Source organism: Aotus nancymaae, unplaced genomic scaffold, assembly GCF_030222135.1.
Source record: "Aotus nancymaae isolate 86718 unplaced genomic scaffold, 86718_ANA_hifiasm-v0.15.2.pri h1tg000025l, whole genome shotgun sequence".
Classification (NCBI taxonomy): domain Eukaryota; kingdom Metazoa; phylum Chordata; class Mammalia; order Primates; family Aotidae; genus Aotus; species Aotus nancymaae.
In genome coordinates this window covers 22,043,342-22,067,282 of record NW_026988438.1, presented here as the reverse complement: position 1 = coordinate 22,067,282, position 23,941 = coordinate 22,043,342, and the positions used below count along the sequence as shown (strand labels likewise).

At 35.8% G+C, this 23,941-nt stretch overlaps 1 protein-coding gene and 1 pseudogene across 6 annotated transcripts in view; one reads left to right on the top strand and one right to left on the bottom strand.

The window, feature by feature from the left end:
- RUNDC3B (RUN domain containing 3B) overlaps positions 1-23,941 on the top strand; it is a 179,519-nt gene that overhangs the window by 140,751 nt on the left and 14,827 nt on the right. For 2 of the 6 annotated variants that reach the window (XM_012450866.3, XM_064380429.1), the window contains one exon: positions 18,376-18,516. The exons of 2 other annotated variants lie outside the window; for them this stretch is intronic. In XM_012450866.3, the coding sequence (XP_012306289.2) occupies positions 18,376-18,516 (141 nt within the window). Of the gene's footprint in view, positions 1-18,375; positions 18,523-23,941 lie in introns of all 6 variants that reach the window. 2 more of the 6 variants (XM_012450865.3, XM_012450864.3) reach the window with 1 other exon arrangement.
- Positions 13,470-14,666, bottom strand: LOC105716246 (actin, cytoplasmic 2-like; annotated as a pseudogene).

The window sequence follows — 23,941 nt, the reverse complement described above, 5'->3', positions numbered from 1 at the left end:
TTTGGGAGAAAGTGAGGAAAAAGGACAATAGTCTCTTGCTGGTAAGCCAGAGAATTCTTCCAGATCTTATCCAAGACCACTAAGGCAGTACCTCTACAAGTCTGCAAAAACCACAGTGTTATTGGGCTTGGGGCCCAAGTCCCATTGACTACCTGGGAAACCTTCTCAAAAAGGATGGCCACAAACATGCCCAGACTGCACAGACTACAGTAAATACTTAACTCTTCAATGCCCCAACACTGAAAAATGTCTACAAACATCAGGACCATTCAAGAAAATACAGCTTCACCAAACAACCTAAATAAATCACCATGGAATCCTGGAGAAACGGGGATATGTGAACTTTCAGACAGGGAATTCAAAATAGCTGATTTGAGGAACTCAAAGAAATTAAAATAATACAGACAAGTAAATTGGAATTCTATCATAAATTTAACAAAGACAAATAATTAAAAAGAATTAAAAAATTTTACAGTTGAAAAATGCAATTGATATACTGAAGAATGCATCAGAGTCTCTTAACAGCAGAACTGATCAAACAGAAGAAAGAACTAGTGAGCTTGAAGACAGGCTATTTGAAAATACAGAGTCAGGGGAGACAAAAGAAAATAGAAAAAGAATAAAGCAGAACTATAAGATTTAGCAAATTACCTTAAAAGGGCATATCTAAGAGTTATTCACCTTCAAGAGGAGACAGACAGAGAAATTGGGTTAGAAAGTTCATTTAAAGGGATAATAACAGAGAACATCCCAAACCTATAGAAATATATCAGTATTCAAATACAGGAAGGTTTTAGATATAGAACACCAGGCAGATTTAACTCAAAGACTACCCTGAGGCATTTAATAAACTTGCAAAGGTCATGGATAAAGAAAAAAGCAGCAAGAGAAAAGGAACAAACAGCATACATAGGAACTCTAATATGTCTAGCAGCAAGCTTCTCAGTTGATACCTTCCAGGTCAGAAGAGAGTGGCATGATATATTAAAAGTGCTGAAAGAAAAACTTTTACCCTAAAATAGTATATCCAATGAAAATATCCTTCAAACATGAAGGAGAAGTAGACTTTCCCAGACACACAAAAGCTGAGGGATTCCATCACCAGACCTGTCCTACCACAAATGCTAGAGGGAGATCTTCACTGCATGAAAAGAATGTTAATGAGTAAGAAGAAATTATCAGAAAGTATAAAACTCACTGGAAATAGTAAGCCACAGAAAAACAAAGACTATTATAACACTGTAATTGTAGTGTGCAAACCACTCTTAAGAAGACTAAATGATGAACCAATAAAAATAATAACTACAACAAATTTTTCAAGACATAGTACGGTAAGACATAAAGAGAAATAAAAATGTAAAAAGCAGGGGAATAAAGTTGAAATGTAGAGTGTTTATTAGTTTTTGCATGTGTGTGTGTTTATGCAATGAGTGTCATCAGTTTAAAATAATGGGATATAAGATAGAATTTGGAAGCCTGATGGTAACTACAAATTGAAAAACATAAAACAGATACACAAAAAATAAAATGCAAGCAATTAAAACATAACACCAGAGAAAATCACTTTCACAAAAAGGAATACAGGAAGGATAGAAGAAGAAAGAAAAGACCACAAAGCAACCAGAAAACAACAAAATAGCAGGAGTAAGCCCCTTCTTAAAAATAACAACATTGAATGTAAAGAGACTAAACTCTCCAACAAATAGACATAGGGTGGCTGAATGGATGAAAAAATAAGACCCAAAGATCTGTTATCTATAAGAAACACACTTTACCTATAAGGATACACACAGAATGAAAATTAAGGGATGGAAAAAGATATTCCAAGTGAATGGAAACCAAAAAAGAGTAGGAGTAGCTATACTTATATCAGACAAAATGGATTCCAAGCCAAACTGTAAAAAGAGACAAAGTATATAATGATAAAGGGGCCAATTCAGTAAGGGGCTATAATAATTGTCAACATATATGCAGCCAACACTGGAGCACTCAGATATGTAAAGCAAATATTATTAGAGCTAAACAGAGAACTAGACCTCAATACAATAATAGCTGGAGATTTTAACACCCCACCTTCAACATTGGACAGATCTTCCAGTTACAAAATCAACAAAGAAACACTGGGCTTAATATGCACTATAGATCAAACGGATCTCATAGATATTTACAGAACATTTAATCCAATGGCTGTAGAATACGTATTGTTTTCCTTAGCACATGGATCATTCTCTAGGATACACCATATGTCAAGCCACAAAACAAGTCTTAAAACATTCAAAAAGTTGAAATAAGATCAAGCATCTTCTCTAACCACAATGGAATAAACTGTGAATCAATAACGAGAAATTATGCAAACTGTACAAACACATGGAAATTAATATGCTCCTGAATGACCAGTGGGTCAAGAAGAAATTAAGAAGGAAACAAAAAAATTAATTGAAACAAATAGTAATGGAAACACAACATATCAAAACCTATGGGATACAGTGAAACCAGTACTATGAGGGAAACTTCATAGTGTTAAGTTCCTACATCAAAAAAAAAAAGAGAAAAATTTCAAATAACCTAATTTTGCATCTTAAAGAACCAGAAAGGCAAGAGCAAACCAAAATTGGAGGAAGAAAAGAAATAATAAAGTACAGAATAAAAGAAATTGAAGTGAAATGAAAACTATACAAAAGATTGATGAAAGAAAAAGTTGGTTTTTTGAAAAGATAAACAAAATGGACAAACCTTTAGCTAGACTAATTAAGAGAAAAGGGAGAAGACCCAAATAAATAAAATCAGAGGTTAAGGAAAGAGGACATTACAACTGATTCTGCAGAAATTCAAAAGTTTATTAGTGGCTACTATTAACAAATGTATGTCAATAAATTGGAAAATCTAGAGGAAATGGATAAATTCCTAGTCACATACAACCTACCAATATTGAGCCATGAAGAAATCCAAAACCTGAACAGACCAATAACTAGTAATGAGATTTAAACCATAATAAAAAAAATCCTAGTAAGGAAAACTACAGGACCCAATGGCTTCACTGATAAATTCCACCAAACATTTAAAGAAGAACTAATACCAATCCTACTCAAACTATTTCAAAATATAGAAGAGGAAGGAATACTTCCAAATTCATTTGGTGATACCAAAACCAGGCAAAGACATATCAAAAAAAAAAAATTGCAGGCCAATGTCTCTGATAAATATTGATGCAGAAATTCTCAAAAGCATACTAGCAAACCAAATTCAACAATACATTAAAAAAGATTGTTCATCATGACCAAGTGGGATTTATTTCAGGGATGTAAGGATGGTTCAACATATGCAAAGCAATCAGTGTGATACATCATATCAACAAAATGAAGGATTAAAAAGCATATGATCATTTCAATCATTGCTGAAAAAGCATTTGATAAAATTCAGCATTCCTTCATGATAAAAAACACTCAACTGAGTTTTCTGGGAAGGAACATACCTCAAAATAATAAAAGCTATATACAACAGATCCGCAGCTGGTATCATACTGAACAGGGAAAAAGTGAAAACCTTTTCTGTATGATCTGGAGCACACAAGGATGTTTACTTTCACTGCTGTTAATTCAGTATAGTACTGGAAGTCCTAGATAGAGCAATCAGAGAGGAGAAAGAAATAAAGGTCATTCAAGTTGGAAAGAAAGCAGTCCAATTATCCTTGTTTGCAGGTGATATGATGTTATATTTGGAAAAACTAAAGACGCCACCAAAAAACTATTAAAACTGATAAACAAATTCAGTAAAGTTGCAGGATACAAAATCAACATAAAAAAATTAGTAGCATTTCTATATGCCAACAATCAATGATCTAAAAATGAATTAAAGAAATGTAATCCCATTTACAACAGCCATAAATAAAATTAAATGCCTAGGAATTACCCAAAGAAGTGAAAGATCTCTACAATAAAAACTGTGAAACACTGATGAAAGAAATTGAAGAGGACACCAAAAAATAGAAAGATATTCCATGTTCATCGATTGGGAGAATCAATATTGTTAAAATTTCCATGCCACCCAAAGAAATCTATAGATTCAATGCAATTCCTATCAAAATACTGATGAGATTCTTCATAGAAATAGAAAAAAAAATCCTGACATTTATATGGAACTACAAAAGACTCAGAATAGCTAAAGCTATCTTGAACAAAAAGAACACTGGAGGAATTATATTACCTGACCAGCTTATATTACAGGGCTATCGTAACCAAAACAGCATGGTATTGACATTTAAAAAGTGTAGACCAATGGAATAGACCAAGAAACAAATCCACACACCTACAGTGAACTCATTTTTGACAAAGTTGCCAAATACATACATTGGGGGAAAAGATAGTGTTTTCTATAAACAACCTCATATCTATATGCTGAAGATTTAAACTAGACCCCTATCTCTCACCATATACAAAAATCAAATCAAAATCAATCAAAGACTTAAATCTAAGACCTCAAACTATGAAACTACTACAGGAAAACTTTGAAGACACTCTCCAGGACACTGGTCTGGGCAAAAACTTCTTGAGTAAAAATATCCCACAAGCATAGGCAACCAAAGCAAAATTGGACAAATGGGATCACATCAAGTTAAAAAGCTTCTGCACAGCAAAGGAAAACAATCAACAGAGTTGATCAAAGAGACAACCCACATAGTGGGGGAAAATATTTGCAAACTGTCCTTCTGACAAGGGATTAATAGTCTGAATATCTAAGGAATTCAAACAATAGGAAAAAATCAAATTATCTGATTAAAAAGTGGGCAAAAGATTTGAATTGACATTTCTCAAAAGAAGACATACAAATGGCAAACAGGCATATGAAAAGGTGCTCAACATCACTGTTCATCAAATAAATGCAAATCAAAATTATAATGAGATATCATCTTACCCCAGTTAAAATGACTATTATCCAAAAGATAGGCAATAACAAATGCTGGCAAAGATGTGGAGTAAAGCAAATCCTTGTACACCATTGGTGGGAATGTAAATTAGTACAACCACTATGGAGGACAGTTTGGAGGTTCCTCAAGAAATTAAAAATAACGGTGGGGCATAGTGGCTTATGCCTAAAATCCCAGCACTTTGGGAGTCCAAGGCAGATGGATCACCTGAGGTCAGGAGTTTGAGACCAGCCTGGCCAACATGGAGAAACTCCATCTTTACTAAAAATAAAAATAAATTAGCCAGGGATGGTGGTGGATGCCTGTAATCACAGCTAATGTAGGGAAAATTGCTTGAACTTAGGAGGCAAGGGTGGCAGTGAGCCAAGATCATGCCACTACACTCCAGCCTGAGCATCAAGAGTGAGACTTTGTCTCCTAAATAAATAAATAAATAAATGTAATGCTACCCCATATGGTCCAGCAATCCCATTCCTTGGTGTATACTCAAAGGAAATCAGTATATTGAAGAGATACCTGCACTCCCATGTTTTTGCATCATGATTCACAATAGCCAAGATTTGGAAGCAACCTACATGCCCATCCACAGTTGAATGGATAAAGAAAATGTGGTACTTAAACATAATGGAGCACTATTCAGCCATAAAAAAAGACTGAGATCCTGTTACTGCAACAACATGGATAGAATTGGAGGTCATTGTGTGAAGTGAAATAAGCCAAGCACAGAAAGAAAAACATTGCATGTTGTCACATATTTTTGGTATCTAAAAATCAAAATAATTGAACTAATGAAACTAGAGAGTAGGAAGATGGTTACCAGAGCCTAGGAAGAGTAGTGAGTGGTTGGGAGTGGAAGTGGGGATGGTTAATGGGTCCAACAAAAATAATTAGAATGAATAAGACCTAGTATTTGATAGTATAACAGGGTAACTGTAGTCAATAATAATTTCATTTTAAATTTAAAGATAACTAAAAGTAAAATTGGATTGCTTGTAATATAAAGGATAAAAGCTTAAGGGAATGGATTTCCTATTCTTCATGATGTGATTATTACACAATGTGTGCTTGTATCAAAATATCTCATGTACCACATAAATACATATACCTACTCTGTACCAACAAAAATTAAAAAAAATAAATTCTGGAGGCCAGAAGGTAGTGGGTAAATTTTTCAGTGTGCTAAAAGAAAAAAAAAACTTGTCAACCATGATTCATATAGCTAGCAAAACTGCCCTTCAAAAGTGAGAGATACTCATTTAATCTAAACTTTGACCAAACTAAGTTGGACAACAATGAAAAAAAAAAGTGAGAGAGAGGTTAAGGTGTTCCCCAGATAAATATAAGCTGAAGAAGTTCATTACTACTAGTACTGCCTTGCAAGAGGGAGTACTGCAAGGTAAAATTAAAAACACAAGACAGTAATTCAAAGCTGTATGAAGAAATAAATATATCAATAAGGATATACCATGCATCATTATAAAATCTTGTAGTAGTGTGACAATGGTTTCTAACTCAACTTTTCTTTTAATTAATCAAGCAGTTGATTAGGGTTTGTAAAGGGTGATTTCCCAACTGTTAGTCATTTCATGCTTATTGGCTGGAATTAACAATAAAGAACTTTCCCTCGTCAATTAGGGTTTTTTGGTAGTTACCTTGAAATTCAGTTTTTGTGGAATATTGTTAAGTTTTAGAGTAAGACGATGATTACCTGCTTTTTTTTAATGGGCACAAAATGAGATTATTTTTGTTTCTTATTTTGCATTCTTTTATTATTTTGAACTTGTTACAATTAGAATTAGTCTACAATGCGAATTAACTTGCACAAAATTTATAAAGCGCTGATGTCTGTGTAGCAAGGAAATCCTTTGATTCATAGGTTAATGTGTCTCAACAAGTGCCAACAGCTGAATGCAAAATACACGAATATAGTCAAATACTGAAAGCCACCAACAGATGGCACTCTCTCATTGTACATGATCATCGCATATCCCTGGTTTCATTTAAGACTTGGGGGTGCTTGCTCTGTATTTATTCCATATTCGTGCATTTTTCCCTTGCCTTCATGGCCAGCCTCAACCCCCGCATCCTCAACCCTTCCTTACTTTCTTCTATCAAAGGTTTTTAGTTTTTTGTTGTTAAAATCTAGATTTATTGCAATATTTATTTTCTATATAGGAATTTAACAAACCTTTTAAATTGAGTTTGTAACTTTATTAGGATTGTTATTGTTTTCCTCTGTGTTCTAGTTAGATGATTCGTTTTTGAGTTGTCATCTCTTGATCCTGACCTCCCCATAGGCCACTTATTTTCTGTGTGATATTGCAAAACACTTGTTTTGTTCGTTTGTGCATTACAGCAGAAATGTTTTTATTAATTGTGCTTTTATCATTTACATTTCTTTTTATTTTTGATGCTCAAATTGTCCCATTTTTGTCTAATTGAAGCCCCTTGACGTTCAATCTTGTGTCCTTCTAATAGGAACCATTTGTTTTTGATTACTCTTGCTTTCTAGCACAAGATATCCCAAGCTCATCTGGTATATCTAGTGCCCCACACCTGCACCATTCACTCCCCTAAGGAGCCAGGGTTTATTTTTCATTTTAAAATGGGGAAAATAATGAGTCACTTGATTTTTTTTAAGTTCTAAATTACTCATTAATGTATCTTTCTTCTAAAAGGATAGTGTCAAGTTCTAAAGTGCAACCAGGGTTGAAAACCATTGCTGCTTTTAGAGACTTGGTTAGATTAAGTTTAACTTTCTGGGCAAGAATATTTCATTGGTAAACAGGTAAATAACTTATAATTTTTGGTCATCTGTCTCCTTTTAAGGTTGCTTCTTTCAATATGTTTTCTTTACAGAGAAATAATTGTAAACTTATATAAAGTAAGTCTATATCCTATGACTATGTCTAAAGTTAACAAAGAAAATAACACATGAATGAAGAACATTTTTAATATCAACATTATGAAAAAGTTAGGGTATTCACAAGCCATATACACATTTTCCAATTTTAGGAAGCTTGAAATGAATAAAGAATAATAAATTCTTATTACTCCTCTCGATATTAAATTGCTTTTGTAACTTCTCTAACATTAACGGATTTATTAACAGATATTTATTGAGAAAGTATGGTAAGTCAGGCCCAGTTCTAGGTGCTAGTGACTCGAAAATGAATTAAACATATAGTTCCTACCTTATATAGTTTATGTTGAGTAGAGGGCAAGGACCAACAATAAACAGCTAGCATCTGTCAGATACCTCTTCCAAAGTATTTACTAGCTGGAGGTAGGCAACTCTGTTATGTGACTTTTCCTAAGGGAGTTAGGGGTTAGAGTTTATGTTACATCTTTATCTATGGTGACTTTCCCTTTCTTTGACCTTCAGCAATTGCTGCCTAGGAATTCTTTCCATTAATGTAAAATTCTGCATTATTATAGTTATTTTCATGAAGATTGATAGCCTGTGATTTTCTCAGTGTGACATGTCACAGATAACACTGGAGTACATTTAAGTACTCACAAGTAATACTGGAGTACATCTTAGGAATTACACAAATCAAACAATAAATGATAAGTGGAAAATTACAATGGTTTGCTATAATGCTGATGCTAGGAATTTTTCTAACATCAAAATTGCTCACTCTCATTTTCAAAACTTTCCTCATAGCCTAAGGGCTTTAAATATATTGTCTTATCAAAATAAAAAAATTACTTCATGTCGTGGACCTTTGGAGTTGCATTGGAATACTTGGAACCACAGATGTTACATCCTTAGAATTCAGAGGTTAGATCCTTATGCATGTCCAACAGCTGAAAGTATGGCTACATCATGAGCATTGGCATAGCCTCTGGGGTGAGGAAGAAGCAAAGGAAGGGAGAGGATAACTCTCAAGCCTGGAGCCACAAGATAAAGAATCAAACAAATGAACAAAAGAATAACTTTGAATTGGCTAAGTATTACTATCAAAGTCTAGAATATGGATTTCTAGATCTTTTTGAAGACCTTGTACCACATTTTCTTGGTTCACTCATTATTTTTTATTTATTTATTTATTTTTTTTTTTTGAGACGGAGTTTCGCTCTTGTTACCCAGGCTGGAGTGCAATGGCGCGATCTCGGCTCACCGCAACCTCCGCCTCCTGAGTTCAGGCAATTCTCCTGCCTCAGCCTCCTGAGTAGCTGAGATTACAGGCACGCGCCACCGGGCCCAGCTAATTTTTTCTATTTTTAGTAGAGACGGGGTTTCACCATGTTGACCAGGATGGTCTCGATCTCTTGACCTCGTGATCCACCCGCCTCGGCCTCCCAAAGTGCTAGGATTACAGGCGTGAGCCACCGCGCCCGGCCTGTTCACTCATTATTAATGGGCACTTAGATTTATTCCATAACTTGGCTGTTGTGAATAGTGCAGCAGTGGACCTAATTGTGCAGAATCTCTTCAACATACTGATTTCAAATCATTCAGGTAAATACCCAGGAGTGGGATGGCTGGATCATATGGTAATTCTATTTTCAGTTTTTTGAAGACCCACCATGCAGTTTTCCATAATGAACATACTAATTTACATTCCCACCAACAGTGTGTACAAATATACTCATCCCTCCCCTCCCCTCCCCTCCCCTCCCCTCCCCTCCCCTCCCCTCCCTCTCGACAGGGTCTCTGTCATCCAGTCTGGAGTGCAGTGGTGGAATCACAGCTCACTGCAGCCTTGACCTCCAGGCGCAAGTGACCACCTCAGCCTCTCAAGTATCTAGGACTAAAAGTGTGTACTACCTTGCCCAGCTTGCCCAGCTAATTTTTAATTTTTTTTTGTAGATGGGGTCTCACTATGTTGTCCAGGCTAGTCTTGAACTCGTAGGCTCAAGCAATCCTCCCAAAGTGTTGGAGTTACAGGTGTGAGTCACTGTGCCCAGCCAAAATTCAATTATGTCTTATGTACACCTTATACACATAGTCTGAAGATAATTTTATACAATATTTTTAATAATTTTGTGCATGATACAAAATTCTGAGTGTGTTTTAATTGCAAGACTTCACATGAGGTCAGGTGTGGAATTTTTAACTGTGGTGTCATGTTGCTGCTGAGAAATTTTGGATTTTGAGATTAGGCATGTGCAGCTTGTATGTAGAAGTAGCACAGTAATGATCCAGAGAAACCATCACTAAGAAGCTGATATTTTTTTTTTTTTTTTTTTTGAGACGGAGTTTCGCTCTTGTTACCCAGGCTAGAGTGCAATGGCGCGATCTCGGCTCACCGCAACCTCCGCCTCCTGGGTTCAGGCAATTCTCCTGCCTCAGCCTCCTGAGTAGCTGGGATTACAGGCACGCGCCACCATGCCCAGCTAATTTTTTTTGTATTAGTAGAGACGGGGTTTCACCATGTTGACCAGGATGCTCTCGATCTCTTGACCTCGTGATCCACCCGCCTCGGCCTCCCAAAGTGCTGGGATTACAGGCTTGAGCCACCGCGCCCGGCCAGAAGCTGATATTTGAACAAGGCTTTTCAGGGGTTCCCCACGTAACCAAGGGGTAGGAAGAAAGAAAGGGTATTCTGTGTACAAAGGGTATTAAACAAATAACAAGGGTACAAAGAATAGCACATACAGAAAAATGGATGTAAAACATCATGTGAGGAAGATCAGTGAGATAAAATTTTAAGTCAAGTACTATTAGAAGCAAATAGTTTTTCTGGGAAAACTGAAATATCTTTTATTGGGACTGTTCCATTTTTACCTGGGAGGAGCCTCTATTTAAAAATTAATATTCCAGCTGGGTGTGCTGGCTTACACCTGTGTACTATCAATACTTTGGGAGGCTGAGGCAGATGGATCACTTGAGACCAGGAGTTCGAGACCAACCTGGCCAACATGGTGAAACCCTGTCTCTACTAAAAATTAAAAATAAATTAGCTGGATGTTGTGGCACACACTTGTAGTACTAGCTGCTTGGAAGGCTGAGGCAGGAGAATTGCTTAAACCCAGGAGGCAGAGGTTGCAGTGAACCAATATTACGCCACTGTACTCCCTCAGGGCCACAGAGCAAGACTCCGCCTCAAAACAAAATTATTCCTATAAAATACTCTTCATTATTAGAGGAGAGAGGTAAATATGCCCTTCTTGATGCTTCAGAGTCATGTAACAGATCTTCAAAAATTGAATTTTATCAAATTACTTAATGAACAACTGAGATATGGAAACCTGTCTCTAAGAGATAGTAAATAACTGTGCTGAATTTTTTTTTCAAAAACAATGAGAAAATAATTTCCTCCTGAAATGATATAAAGTGTCCATAATGAAAAGTCCTTGGTGTTTATAATTAATCCAGAGTCTTGTATTGTATTATATCGCATTGCATTGTATTGTTCTGTACTTATTCATGGTAAACTAATAGGCTGGGTGCAGTGGTTCACACCTACAATCCCAGGACTTTGGGAGACCAAGGTTGGAGGATCACTTGAGCCCAGGAATTTGAGACTAGCCTGGGCAACAGGGCAAAACCAGGTCTCTACAAAAGATATAAAAATTAGGTGAGAGGATCACTTGAGCCTGGGAGGTTGAGGCTGCAACAAGCCATTATTATGCTACTGCACTCCATTCCTGGGTGACAGAGCAACACCCTGTCTCAAAAAAAAAAAAAAAAGATAAGCTAACAATAATCATACGAGTCTTATGAGGGAGAGAAAGTGGGTTAATGAATACCAAAAAAAAAAAAAAAACCAAAAAAACAAGACCTAGTGTTTGCTAGCACACAGAGTGACTATAGTTAAAAGTAATTTAATTGTACATTTAAAAATTACCAAAAGAGTATTACTGGATTGTTTGAAACACAAAGGTTAAATGCTTGAGGTGATGGATACCCCTTTACCCTGATGTGATTATTACACACTGCATGCCTGTGTCAAAGTATCTCATGTAACTCATAAATACTCACAACTATAATCCTAGCATTTTAGGAGGCCTAGGCAGAAGCATCATCTGAAACCAGGAGTTTGAGACCAGCCTGGGCAACATAAGGAGACCCCCACCTCAGCAAAAAATAAATGAGCCAGGAGTGGAGGTGCACACCTGTGGTCCCAGCTATTTGGGCGACTGAAGTGGGAGGATCATTTGAGCCCAAGAGGTTGAGGCTGCAGAGAGCCATAATTATGTCATGTCACTGCACTTTATCCTGGGTGACAGAGTGAGACCCTACTCAAAATAAATAATGAATTAAATAAAATTTCAAAAATTTTAAATCATTATATGAAGAAAATTACAAATCTAAAAAGAATAAAGCATCAGTGGCAAAGTACATAATTATATGTAGTTACAAATTATATATTTAGAAGATATAGGAACTTTTCAGGGGTTAGGTAAGTTCCACAGAATGCATTGTATTTATTGACTTTTTCTGTCATGCCCAGAAGGGCTTGCTTAAGATGTGGAACTATTTTTCCTTTGAAAAATAAAACAGCTCTTTGACCCTTAACTAAAAACTATAGTTTTGTTTTGAACAATTTTGCAGAAGATCTAGATTCCATTTTTTACTTGAGAAGTTTTGCATTTATAAATCCACAGTATTTTGAATTTACATATATCCATCAAAGACACATTCTGGTAAAAAAAAAATTGAGGATATATATTTAAAGAACACATGAAAAAGTCAATTGATAAATTAAACTGACACATATTTCAACATACTTACATATAAAAAAATCAAACTTTACTTTCAAATGACAGATTTTTGCCTGCAGAGTAAAAGATCTTTATGCAAAAGCAAGATAGGGATTCTTCAAGGATCTAGAAGGCAATTATTAAAAGTGGGATAATATAATAAGGAAGGAATTTCAGTTATACTTCCTATACTCTCTCTTCTATAAGGATGGTTCTAATGAAAAATATAACAATCATGAAGACTTTTAGATGATTTTTTTTTTTTTTTTTTTTTTTTTACGGCAGCACTTTTATTTTTCCTTACACAATGACGTGTTGCTGGGGCCTAACGTTCTCACATAACAGTAGAAAACCAAAATTTGTTGTCATCTCTTTAAAGAATCGAGAGTTGCGTACAAAAAAAACCTTACATAAATTAAAAGGATTAATACATTTACAGGTGTAAATGCAAACTGCTTCCAACTCAAGGCAAATAATAGCCCACGGTGCTCTGGCAGGCAAACATCAGCTAAGAAAGGAAACCGGGTCCTATGGCTTGGACTTTCCAACCCTGACAGACTGGCAGCCCTTGCCAGCCTCTAGAGTAATCCCAGAACCCTCAGCCCTGACACATGAATACCCTGCACAGATAGGAGACTGCTGGCCATGCAGATTCACCAAGCCAGACTTGTCTGCCCACAAGCACGTTTTTACCTCAGCCACGAAGTGACCAAGCCACATGTACTAAAGGTTGAAATCAAAGATATGTACAGGGTATTAAACAAATAACAAGGGGAACAGTTAACTTGAATACAAGGTCAAAATCAGCAACAAGTTCTACAATCCAGTGCTGATATCAGATACAAGCTTCAAGGACAATTTCTTTTCGAAGGCTTATTCCAGCTTCATGAGGCTAACATGAGGTGTATGCATTTGCCAGGGGCAAATTTATACTTCCAAATGAACCCATGCAGCAAATGCTACGCATCTGCTCACAGTCCAGGTGGACGATGGAGGGGCCAGACTCATCGTACTCCTGCTTGCTAATCCACATCTGCTGGAAGGTGGACAGTGAGGCCAGGATGGAGCCGCCGATCCACATGGAGTACTTACACTCTGGGGGTGCAATGATCTTGATCTTCATCGTGCTAGGTGCCAGGGCAGTGATCTTCTTCTGCATCCTGTCGGCGATGCCTGGGTACATGGTGGTGCAGCCAGACAGCACAGTGTTTGCGTACAGGTCTTTATGGATGTCCACGTCACACTTCATGATGGAGTTGAAGGTGGTCTCGTGGATGCCACAAGATTCCATGCTGAGAAAGGAAGGCTGGAACAGCACCTCCAGACACCGGAACCGCTCGTTACCAATGGTGATGACCTGGATGTTGGGCAGCTTAGCTCTTCTCCAGAGAGGAGGAGGATGCGGCTGTGGCCATCTCCTGCTCGAAGTCCAGGGCGACGTAGCACAGCTTCTCCTTGATTTCACACACAATCTCCCGCTCGGCCGTGGTGGTGAAGCTGTAGCTGCACTCGGTGAGGATCTTGATGAGGTATTCGGTCAGGTCCCGGACAGCCAGGTCCAGATGCAGGATAGCATGGGGAAGGGCATAGCCCTTGTAAATGGGCATCGTGTGAGTGACCCCCGTCTCCAGAGTCCATGACAATGCCAGTGGTGCGCCCAGAGGCGTAGAGGGACAGCACAGCCTGGATAGCCATATACATGGCTGGGGTGTTGAAGGTCTCAAACATGATCTTCATGTTCTCTGTTGGCCTTGGGGTTCAGGGGGGCCTCGGTCAGGAGCATGGGGTGCTCCTCCAGGGCCACACGCAGCTCATTGTAGAAAGTGTGGTGCCAGATTTTCTCCATGTCATCCCAATTGGTGACGATGCCGTGCTCGATGGGGTACTTCAGGGTCAGGATGGCACACTTGCTCTGAGCCTTGTCACCCACGTAGGAGTCCTTCTGGCCCATGCTGACCATCACGCCCTGGTGCTGAGGGCGCCCGACAATGGAGGGAAACACGGCTCAGGGGGCGTCGTCCCCAGCAAAGCTAGCTTTGCACATGCCGGAACCATTGTCGATGACGAGCGCAGCAATTGCTTTTTCCATTGCGACTGGCGGAGGAGTGGGGCAGCAGAGCAGCGAGAGAACACTGTACGCGAGCTGGCAGCGGCCACTGAGACCAGACGATTGTTTCTTCACATATTTTAAGTGTGTCCTCCGCTGCCTACCTAATACAGTTACGTGATATTAGTTGTGAATATATTTTTTCAATTGTCATGAAAATGCTGTGTGTGAAATAGTTTGCAGATTTAACCTAAATTTTTAGTTTAACACTTTGTGTTATGAGGTAAAATCGGCAAGAATCCATGAGGCATCAAGCTGGAAAAGTTTTCATTTAGTGGAGATATGAATTGTATGTTGAGGAGATTCAGCAATATGTCCAATGTTATGATAACCATTTACAGTGAATAAATATGAAACAAAGATACTGTTCCCAAGTAGCTTATAAGCAAAGTAGAAGATCCATAAAACATTAAAATATTTAAATAATTATTAAACTGTATAAGACTCACTACAAAGCAATATAAGTTATATCACTGTGAACAGAAGTAGTCTGAAGATATTTTTGAATGAGGTAGAAAACCAGATGGACCTTGGAAGATGGATGGAATTTGGATCTTTTGAATAATAGTAGGGATATAGTTAATGCTGGGAGAGCAAAGACAAGGAGATGATAAGACTTTCAGTATATAAGTAAACCTGAGTTTTAAATATGTTTCCCTCATAGAGTAGCCTTGTAACTTGCTGTCTCAGTAGCTGTATTTAAGCTTTACAAGTGTCAGAATCTGCCTCATAGTTAGACTTGATGGGATTATAATGTAGCTGAAAATCCATATAAAGAGATTCTTTCTTTAATGGTTTTATATCATTACAGTAATCAAAATTAAATTATCTTATTTTGAGAAGCCAAATTCCTAAATAATTCCTATTGAGAATCTAAAGAGAAATTAGCTATCTAGAAATTTAGAGGTAGATACCACAGGAAAGTTCAGAAAATTAGCTGTGATAAATCTACTCTTGCTACTTTCATAGTAAATTAAACAATTTTCCTTCAGTATTCCTTCATAGAATCATTGTCTTAGTAAGGGAACGATAAATTGACTTATAGATAAGTGATAAATACAATCTATCACATATAATTTCATTTTTGGATAGCAGACTAACTTCGGCATTGGTTAGAGTTTTAATTAAAGTTAAATGCTAGATATCACATATTTAACCTTTAATTATCACTGACAATATCATGAAATAATGGCAATTATTGAGTAATTTAAGTTGAAACCATTTTTAAGCTTGGCCAATTAAGAAAAAATATAATTATTCTTCCTATTAACATTAATTGGGTTACCTTTGAGTAGGTTTTGATATTAACTGGGTATATTTCACTGGCTCTAGGGTAAGTGATAGGATTCTTTGGTTGCAAGCAACCACAATAAACTGTTGTCCACAAATACAATTCATTATAAAGACATCAGCAACTCACAGAATGGATAAAAAGACTGGATAAATAGGCTTAGAAAGAAGGAGACTGAGCTACTCCAAAGGGCTAGAAGTGGGAACTGCAGTAATATCTCTTTGCTGGTACATTCTGTTCAGGGCATGGTAAAGTGATTAAACTGGTTTGTTTACTTATTACTCTAAACAGATGCAAAATACAAGGATGAGGTTTTCAACCTAACTTAATTCACTTGCCTGTGCCATAGTGTACTTGAGTGGTGAAAGAAAAGGCCTTACACAAGGATTCTCCAGGAACCTTTCCTCTTCACAATGGCAAAGCAAGTGCCAGGATTTATTGTCTCCACATTCTTCACAGAAGAATGGGAATAGATGCTGTGTGGCAGAAAACTATACCTCTTCCATACACTGAAATATTTTATTTCCTGTTTCAGAGGACCAGGGAACTGCTCATGAAAACATCATTAGGATTTCTAAGACAAAGGTCTAAAGACAGTACCTTAATTTGTCATTAGGCAAAAATCTCAGTGGACAACAGTTACATAAAAACAATTGTGAAACTTGAGTTCTCTTTTCCATTTAATGAGGTATAAAACTTTTCACTTTCCAGAAAGAATACATTCTAAATTGTAGGTTGTTCAATTATTAACTGTGTTCTACTAGTGCCATTTCCTCATAAATGCACATTTGCTTTTCCCACATTCTGCCTGAATATTTTCTGTAAGCCAATTATAACATTGAAGTTGAGTTTTCCAGTGATGTTCACTAGATTTCCTCAAGAAATGGAGTATATGATAGAGAATAAACTAAGAGAATCCAAAATAATAGTAGTTTATCATAATAGATTTTCTGGCCAATATTTCCTATTTTTGTTTTGCATAATTTTTCTGTCTTCAAATTTCCCACTCTCTTTGTAAAGCTTTACTGTTTTCATTTTAAAAAATGTACCAGTACTTTAAAAGTCCTTTTAAAACTTTCATTTCTTTTCCAGTGAAATGAAATTGTGGCAACTAGGCTAAAATAATATCTTAATGGGATACATTTACTAACTTTGGCCTATTTTAGCACTCCATCCTGAGACAGAATCTAGTATTCACATCAGATAATGTTTCTTTGTTGACATAGTAGAACAAGTATTTTCAGTGCATATAGACACCCCATAAAATCAGAAATATCAATCTGCAGCCTGTTAAGAGACAAATGAAATATAGTTATATCGTTAGTATCATTGTAAACAGCCAGGGTGGAGTACAGGCTGATTTTCTTTAGTGCAGTATTGTGCTGCCCTTACCTCACTGACTCACCTCTCTGTTACCCACAACAGGACTTTTATCTGTGGAAGTTAGTGGCAGGCACATATTACTTCCCTGCTTCTGAATTGATGGCTCAGAACACTGGCACACTAAAGCCATGGACTCCTGTTGGAGGATGCAGGTTACCTAAATGGTACTTTAAGGCCTTTTAGAGGTAGAGTAAGACCTTTGCTTTTAAATTATTTTTTAACCATCAACTTACAATGTTGAATTAGTCCTGTGACAATGATCAGTTCGTTTGTGAAGTCAGAAATTTTGGCAAAAAGGAAATTCTTTTCTAAGTTGATATAAGCAAGTAACAGTTCTATAAAAGTTAAAACTGTGGATTGTTACAATGGATTCATACTGCAGTTAAAACATTTACAGTGGATTATACTGCTCCGTGTAGTTGTCATTGATTTAATCATTTTCATGAAGATTTATCAGTAGTTACTTTTATCAAAAACAGTTATGGGATTCAAGCCAGCAACAGTGTGTTAAAAGGATAAATACTTATGAGAATCTCATGGATGTTTATATTTTTCTGCAGTTTTAATTTTTCATTTTAATCGCTTTTCCTTCACTTGAATTAAATTACTTTCATAGATTGTTTCTGAGTTTTGAAGCTAGGAAATCATACACATGGAATCTACTTTTTAATATTTTAATTGGCTTGATAACCTGTATCTTTAAGATATCACTTCCTTTTAGTTAAGATATAAAATGCTACTTGAGTTCTTTAGTACTTTAGTAATAATGTGAAAAGACTGTCAGTCTGAACTTCACAAGCAGTGATTTGTTGTAACCAGCAGGAAAAAAATGAAGAACACCTATTGCAGGAGAACAAACAGTCATTGTCCCATCCATCCTTGCTGTAGTTCTGTTCAAAATCTATTAACATACCATTTTAAAAAGATAAATTTTGGGGACCTAAATTGATACCATTAGGTTCCTCTGCCATTGTAGAACAATGAAGACAAAAGCACTCACCATCTTAATATTCACAGGACTGTGCTAAAGAATAATGATTTAAGATCAAGACAAGAGTTAACTGCCCATCTCACCAACCAGTGGCCTTCCCCAGGAGCTCTGGATGTCAATGCTGTTGCCTTGGATACGTTGCTTTACCGAAAACACAATAAACAGTGGTATGAGTAAGTGTAATACTTTTTTTTCCAACTAATTAATAGTTAGTGGCTATCCGCTTTGGTTTCTTAGTTACTCTTTCTAAGCTTATTATCTTAGCAAAGACAAGATTTAGGACTACTTTGGTAAGGTTAGATTATCTGAGAAATTCTTAGGCCATATTGTACCAGCTGTCTGTTTTTCCTTTAGTTGAATCTTCAGCCAGTCCTTCAGTTAAATCTATGAGCTTGTGTTTAATGAGCCATCTATTTTTGAATTCTAGCATTGGTGTGGTATTTGCCTTAGGACTAATTTTCCCACTTGTCATAAAACACAATTTGAAAGAACAGAAAGATATTTACTTGTTCCTGGTGGGTCTGAAGAATTCTATTCATTTTCCATAAATCTGATTTTTTAGAAACTGTAGAAGATATAATGACTTCACCTATGGGCCACAAGATCTTATTTCTTTGTCCTAATGTTCAGGACTATTTCATTTAGTTACAGTATCCTAATGTTGAGAGAACTGCAAAATCTTAGGCTGTTTTCCTTCAGGTAATCTTTATCTTGAAACTCGTAAGTTCGTAAGTTGTATTACCCACTTTCCTACCTTAATCACTTTTTCACTATTTTTATTTTTCTATCTTAAGCTAATTTTCTGTTTTTCCTGATATCCCTCCCTTTCATCCCCTTCTGTTTGATTTCGTCCCTTCCCTCTCTCCTTTCTTTTTTCTCTTTTCTCTATTTTGTCTTTCCTTTCTTCTTTTCTCCCTTTTTCCTATCTCTTTTTGTTTCTTTCTCTAGTCTTTTAGTGTCCTTGCTTGTAAATTTCCCTGGTAGAGTCACATATGTATGTATGCTTCTTAGGATACCTTTCACTACGTTATTAGTAGCCAGATATTTCTACAAGGAATATTTTAATACAAACAATTTCCACCTGCTTTACTCTGTGACATGTTTTGTTTAAATCAAAGGCAGAATTCAAAGAAAATTTCACTGTTGTTAAAAACAAGTACTGGAGACTGCAATGCTTTTTCTTGTTTCATTGATTATTAGAGATAAGTAAGAAAAGATGAACATATTGTTTGCAGAATAAATCAGAACTCTCTTCAACATCTACTAAACCATACTTAGTATGATTCAAGGTACTGACTGCATATTTATAAATTGGGATCTAGTTCCCTTATATACCCTTATGAGAGTTATTAATAACTAGAACATACCTCATGCTGGTATATAATTTTTCCTTCCTGTGGGTTTAATTAATAGAAGAATTTATTTCTATTTTTAATTTATGACTGAAAAATTAAATTTGTAGCAATTCTTCATACATTTACTTTGTCTACATAAGACATATGAGATGTTCCTTGTTTTTAACTGCAAAAATATTAAGACAACATTAAAATCTAAGTTAAAAGCCTATGCCTGTTTATTGTAATATTCACATTGAGAGGTCAAATATTTTAGCCAGAAAATGTGTACAGTTGCCTTCCTATAGAATTATCTATTGAGAAGCCAGTAAGAAATCTAAAGTGGAAGATTAATTTCTAGTTTACTCCTGCATAGGCAATAGTGGCTGGTTTTTACAAAGTACTATAGCAGCAGATAATTTTGGTCTCAGAAAAGAAGGCAAGGAAACTTCCTGTTCATCTGTTTAACATGGATGTAGATTTTATACTTCTTGACTCAGTTATTCCACCAGCTTAAGAAAGGATATCCTAGCATCATTCTTTAATCTGGCCTGTCCTCAGATGCTGATACTGCTTTTGTATGGCACTGTTTCAAAACTGATATCCCCAAACAAAGAAGTATGCAGCTAGGGTGTTGTACAGAGATCACTTTACCTAGAGTTTAAAGCCAGGACTGGTAGTAATCTCTGCTACTTACTTACTGTGTAACACTGAGCAATACTTCCTCTCCTTACCCTTTTCTTTATGCACATGTAATACTGAGGATAATACATGTCTAACAGAATTATAAAATCAAGTGAGGTAATAAATTGCTGGCACCTAATAGCTAGCTTCTCAGTAAATATTTATACTCTATGAAGTCTTATGTTTCTATTGTAATGTAACCCTGTATCTTCCATGTTTGGAGCGTATATACCCACCTAACATCTAAACTTTCTGAACCTTATGTAAAATTTAAATGACCAGCTCATCCCCAATTGTTCTGAATAAATAAACCCAATTGTCACATATAAAATGGAGGCTTTGGATTTTCAGAATAGAGTTCACCATAAAAATCATGTTTGAAACCAGTCACAGCTTTTCATCAGGATCCAGTTATTTGTATCTTCAAACTTTTAATATATGCCAAGACTCCTGAACTACTTGATCACAGACTCCTTTTGATTAGACCAATATCTTAAGTAAGTTCAACAGACATTTATTGAGAACCTACAAATTATGAAGGGGATGGCTAAAACCTCTTTAATAAGGAACATTAGCACTCTTGACAATCTGGAGAAAGAAACTGACCCTATAATTCATTACAGTTTTAATGATAGTAGATGATTTTTCCTAGTAAAGATATGTGATGTCTAGAGCTATTTTTCTAGGAACTCTGTCACAGCTAGCCGAAGACAATTTGAGAGTGTTAAAAGAAAAACTTGAGACAAATTAAGTTATACAGAGTTTATTTGAGGAAATGATTCATGAATCAGCAACATTCAAAACCAGAAAAGGTTCAGAAAACTCTGCCCAGCAGTGGATGTAGCAAGCTTTTATAGGCCAAATAAAAGCAAAGCAGAGAATTCATCTGATTGGCTATAGCTAAGCAAATACCTTATTTAGCATGGTGTGATTAGTTTGCTGCCTGTGATTAACTGAATCTCAGCTGTTTGTGATTAGCTGAAACCAGGCTGTTTGTTACCAAAAAATCTCCTGAATTAGGCTTTGGTTTGTTTACTAAATTAGGTTGCAGTTTGTTACTAGGAACTCGGAGTAGAGGACAGCCTTAGGCCAATGGCCTCCTGTTTGTTGAATTTAACAACATTGTGTTGTTTGATTTAATGAATTTGTTAGTCTTCTTAAATCAAGCTACTGAATAATTTGGTCATATTGTCACCTACTAATGGAAGGATCCCTCTCATAATTGAAGATCTTAAATTTATTTATCTTTCTGTACTGTTTATAAAATTTTTAAAATAAAATTTCCAGTTTATTTATTGATTACTTAGACCCAGCAAGATTAGCTCTGCTGGATTGCATACATTTTTCTGTATTTCAAACATGATATGGGATGTTTGAAATATAGGTTTTTACAGTAAGCCTATATGCTTTAACAATTTAATATGATATGTAAAAATCTGTAATACTTTAACTGTAAAAGCCTGTTATGCTTTAATAATGTAACATGATATAATATTAAATATTTAAAGCATGACTTACTGTAAAAACCAAACAATAAATAAGTGTATAAAACATGTTCCCTTAACACACACATATAGAATAATTATTTACTTGTTTCCAATAAGTTCTGCTTTAATATCTTTATATATATATATGTAAAGTCTTGGTCAAATGAGTTTGTTAAATAGTTCTGTTAGGTTATCTGTTACATAATCTTATAAGATTATTGCCTAACTCACCCATTCTTACCCCAAAAGATTAGATTATCATCATATTTATATTTTCTACTTAAGTTTTTTTTGTCTTTTCAGTTTATCATCGTTTCGCAGTTTGGCCATCATTCACATTGCAAAATTCTTGAGAATCATGAGCTCTTATGCACTTTCATGATCTATTTAGGCTTTTAATTTTTTTATAATGACTTTCACTTCATATGTATTCACAATTCTCCTTCCCATTTATGTCTTTCAAATATTTTTGGAGTAGGAGTCCCTAGCTGCAGAAATATTTTACAACTTGTAAACTGGACATTGACCTAACTCATACATGCACTTTCCTGTTAGGCTTTCCTTGCATCCTTCTGTTGATTTTAATAAATTAAGAGAATGTAGATAATTTTCCTGTAGCAAATGATTATTTTGTTTCTTAGACATATTTCTATGAAAACAAAGTACATTCATGTGCTCCTGTGTATACAACATAATTTGTTTTTATTTTCTACATATGGATAATGCTTATCTCCTTCTACGTATCATACTCTCTGTTGCCCAGTGACTATGAGATCATGTAAATTATTATTGACCTTATCAAAATACTAGGAAAATGGGGCAAATGCATAGATTAACCATTTATTATTTCTGATTATTGATATAAAATATGATTGTAGAAAATTTATTAACAAGTAAATTCAGAACTATTTCTGAATTTCCTTTTGATTTGCTTTGTTATCCAGTCTTATGTATACATGTTTATATTTGAGCTTTAAAAATGTTCAAATAGATGTTGAATTTAGTAGATTTTCCCAAATACCTATGACATAATTCCTACAAGCTTAATTTAAATTATATTTAAAAATGACCAGGTGCGGTGGCTCACTTCTGTAATTCCAACACTTTAGAAGGCCAAGAAGGGCGGATCACTTCAGGTCCAGAGTTTGAGACAAGCCTAACCAACTTGGTGAAACCACATCTCCACTAATAACACAAAAATTAGCCAGGCATGGTGGGGCATACCTGTAATCCCAGCTACTTGTGAGGCTGAGACAGGAGAATCGCTTGAACCTGGGAGGCAGAGGTTGCAGTAAGCTGAGATCGTGCCATTGCACTCCAGCTTGGGCAACAGAGTGAGACTCCATCTCAAAATAAATAAATAAATAAATAAAAATTACATTTAACAATGGAAAGGTAAAGACTAAACTACAAAGTTTTATATAATTAGGATGCATGACTCTTACTGTCTTGGGTTCTTAATTAAGCTACTGATATTTAAAAAATTATCTTCTGAGAAATAGTAATAGCTGTTAATTGGATTAATGGGTCTGGTGAGTTACTTTTAGTCTTATTGTGTGATGTTGATGAGTCAAGGATTCTAAGATAGGGCTTAGTCATGGCCTTATAAAGACAGAGCTCTCATAGATCTTTTACTGCATGACAACAAAATGTTTGTCAGATCAAGCTGCCAGTCACATTGGAAATCAGGTTAAAATGGGGAAACCAAACCCATTTTTAGCCATTACTGAAATAACTGAATTTGTCTCCTCCTAGATAGTGGATTTGTAGTCATTTTCATGCAAAGAAGATATTGTAAGGGACGATTCTCAATATTTTATCAATGAGGTACTTAATTTTGGGTTGGAATTTTTGTTATTGCTTTAGAACATCATCTACCAAATTCTATTTCCATATTCATTTGCATTTGGTTAAGTTCTAAACTCAAGAATTGTTTACTAACTGTTACAAATTAACAGGGAGAAAGACTCTAGTACCACTTTGGAAACAGAAATACGGTATTCTAAAAAGAACCTCAGTAGGTCATGCAGAAAGCTCATTTCGTGTTACTGTTGTCAGAAGCTGCTTTTCCAGGTTTCTTTCCTCTA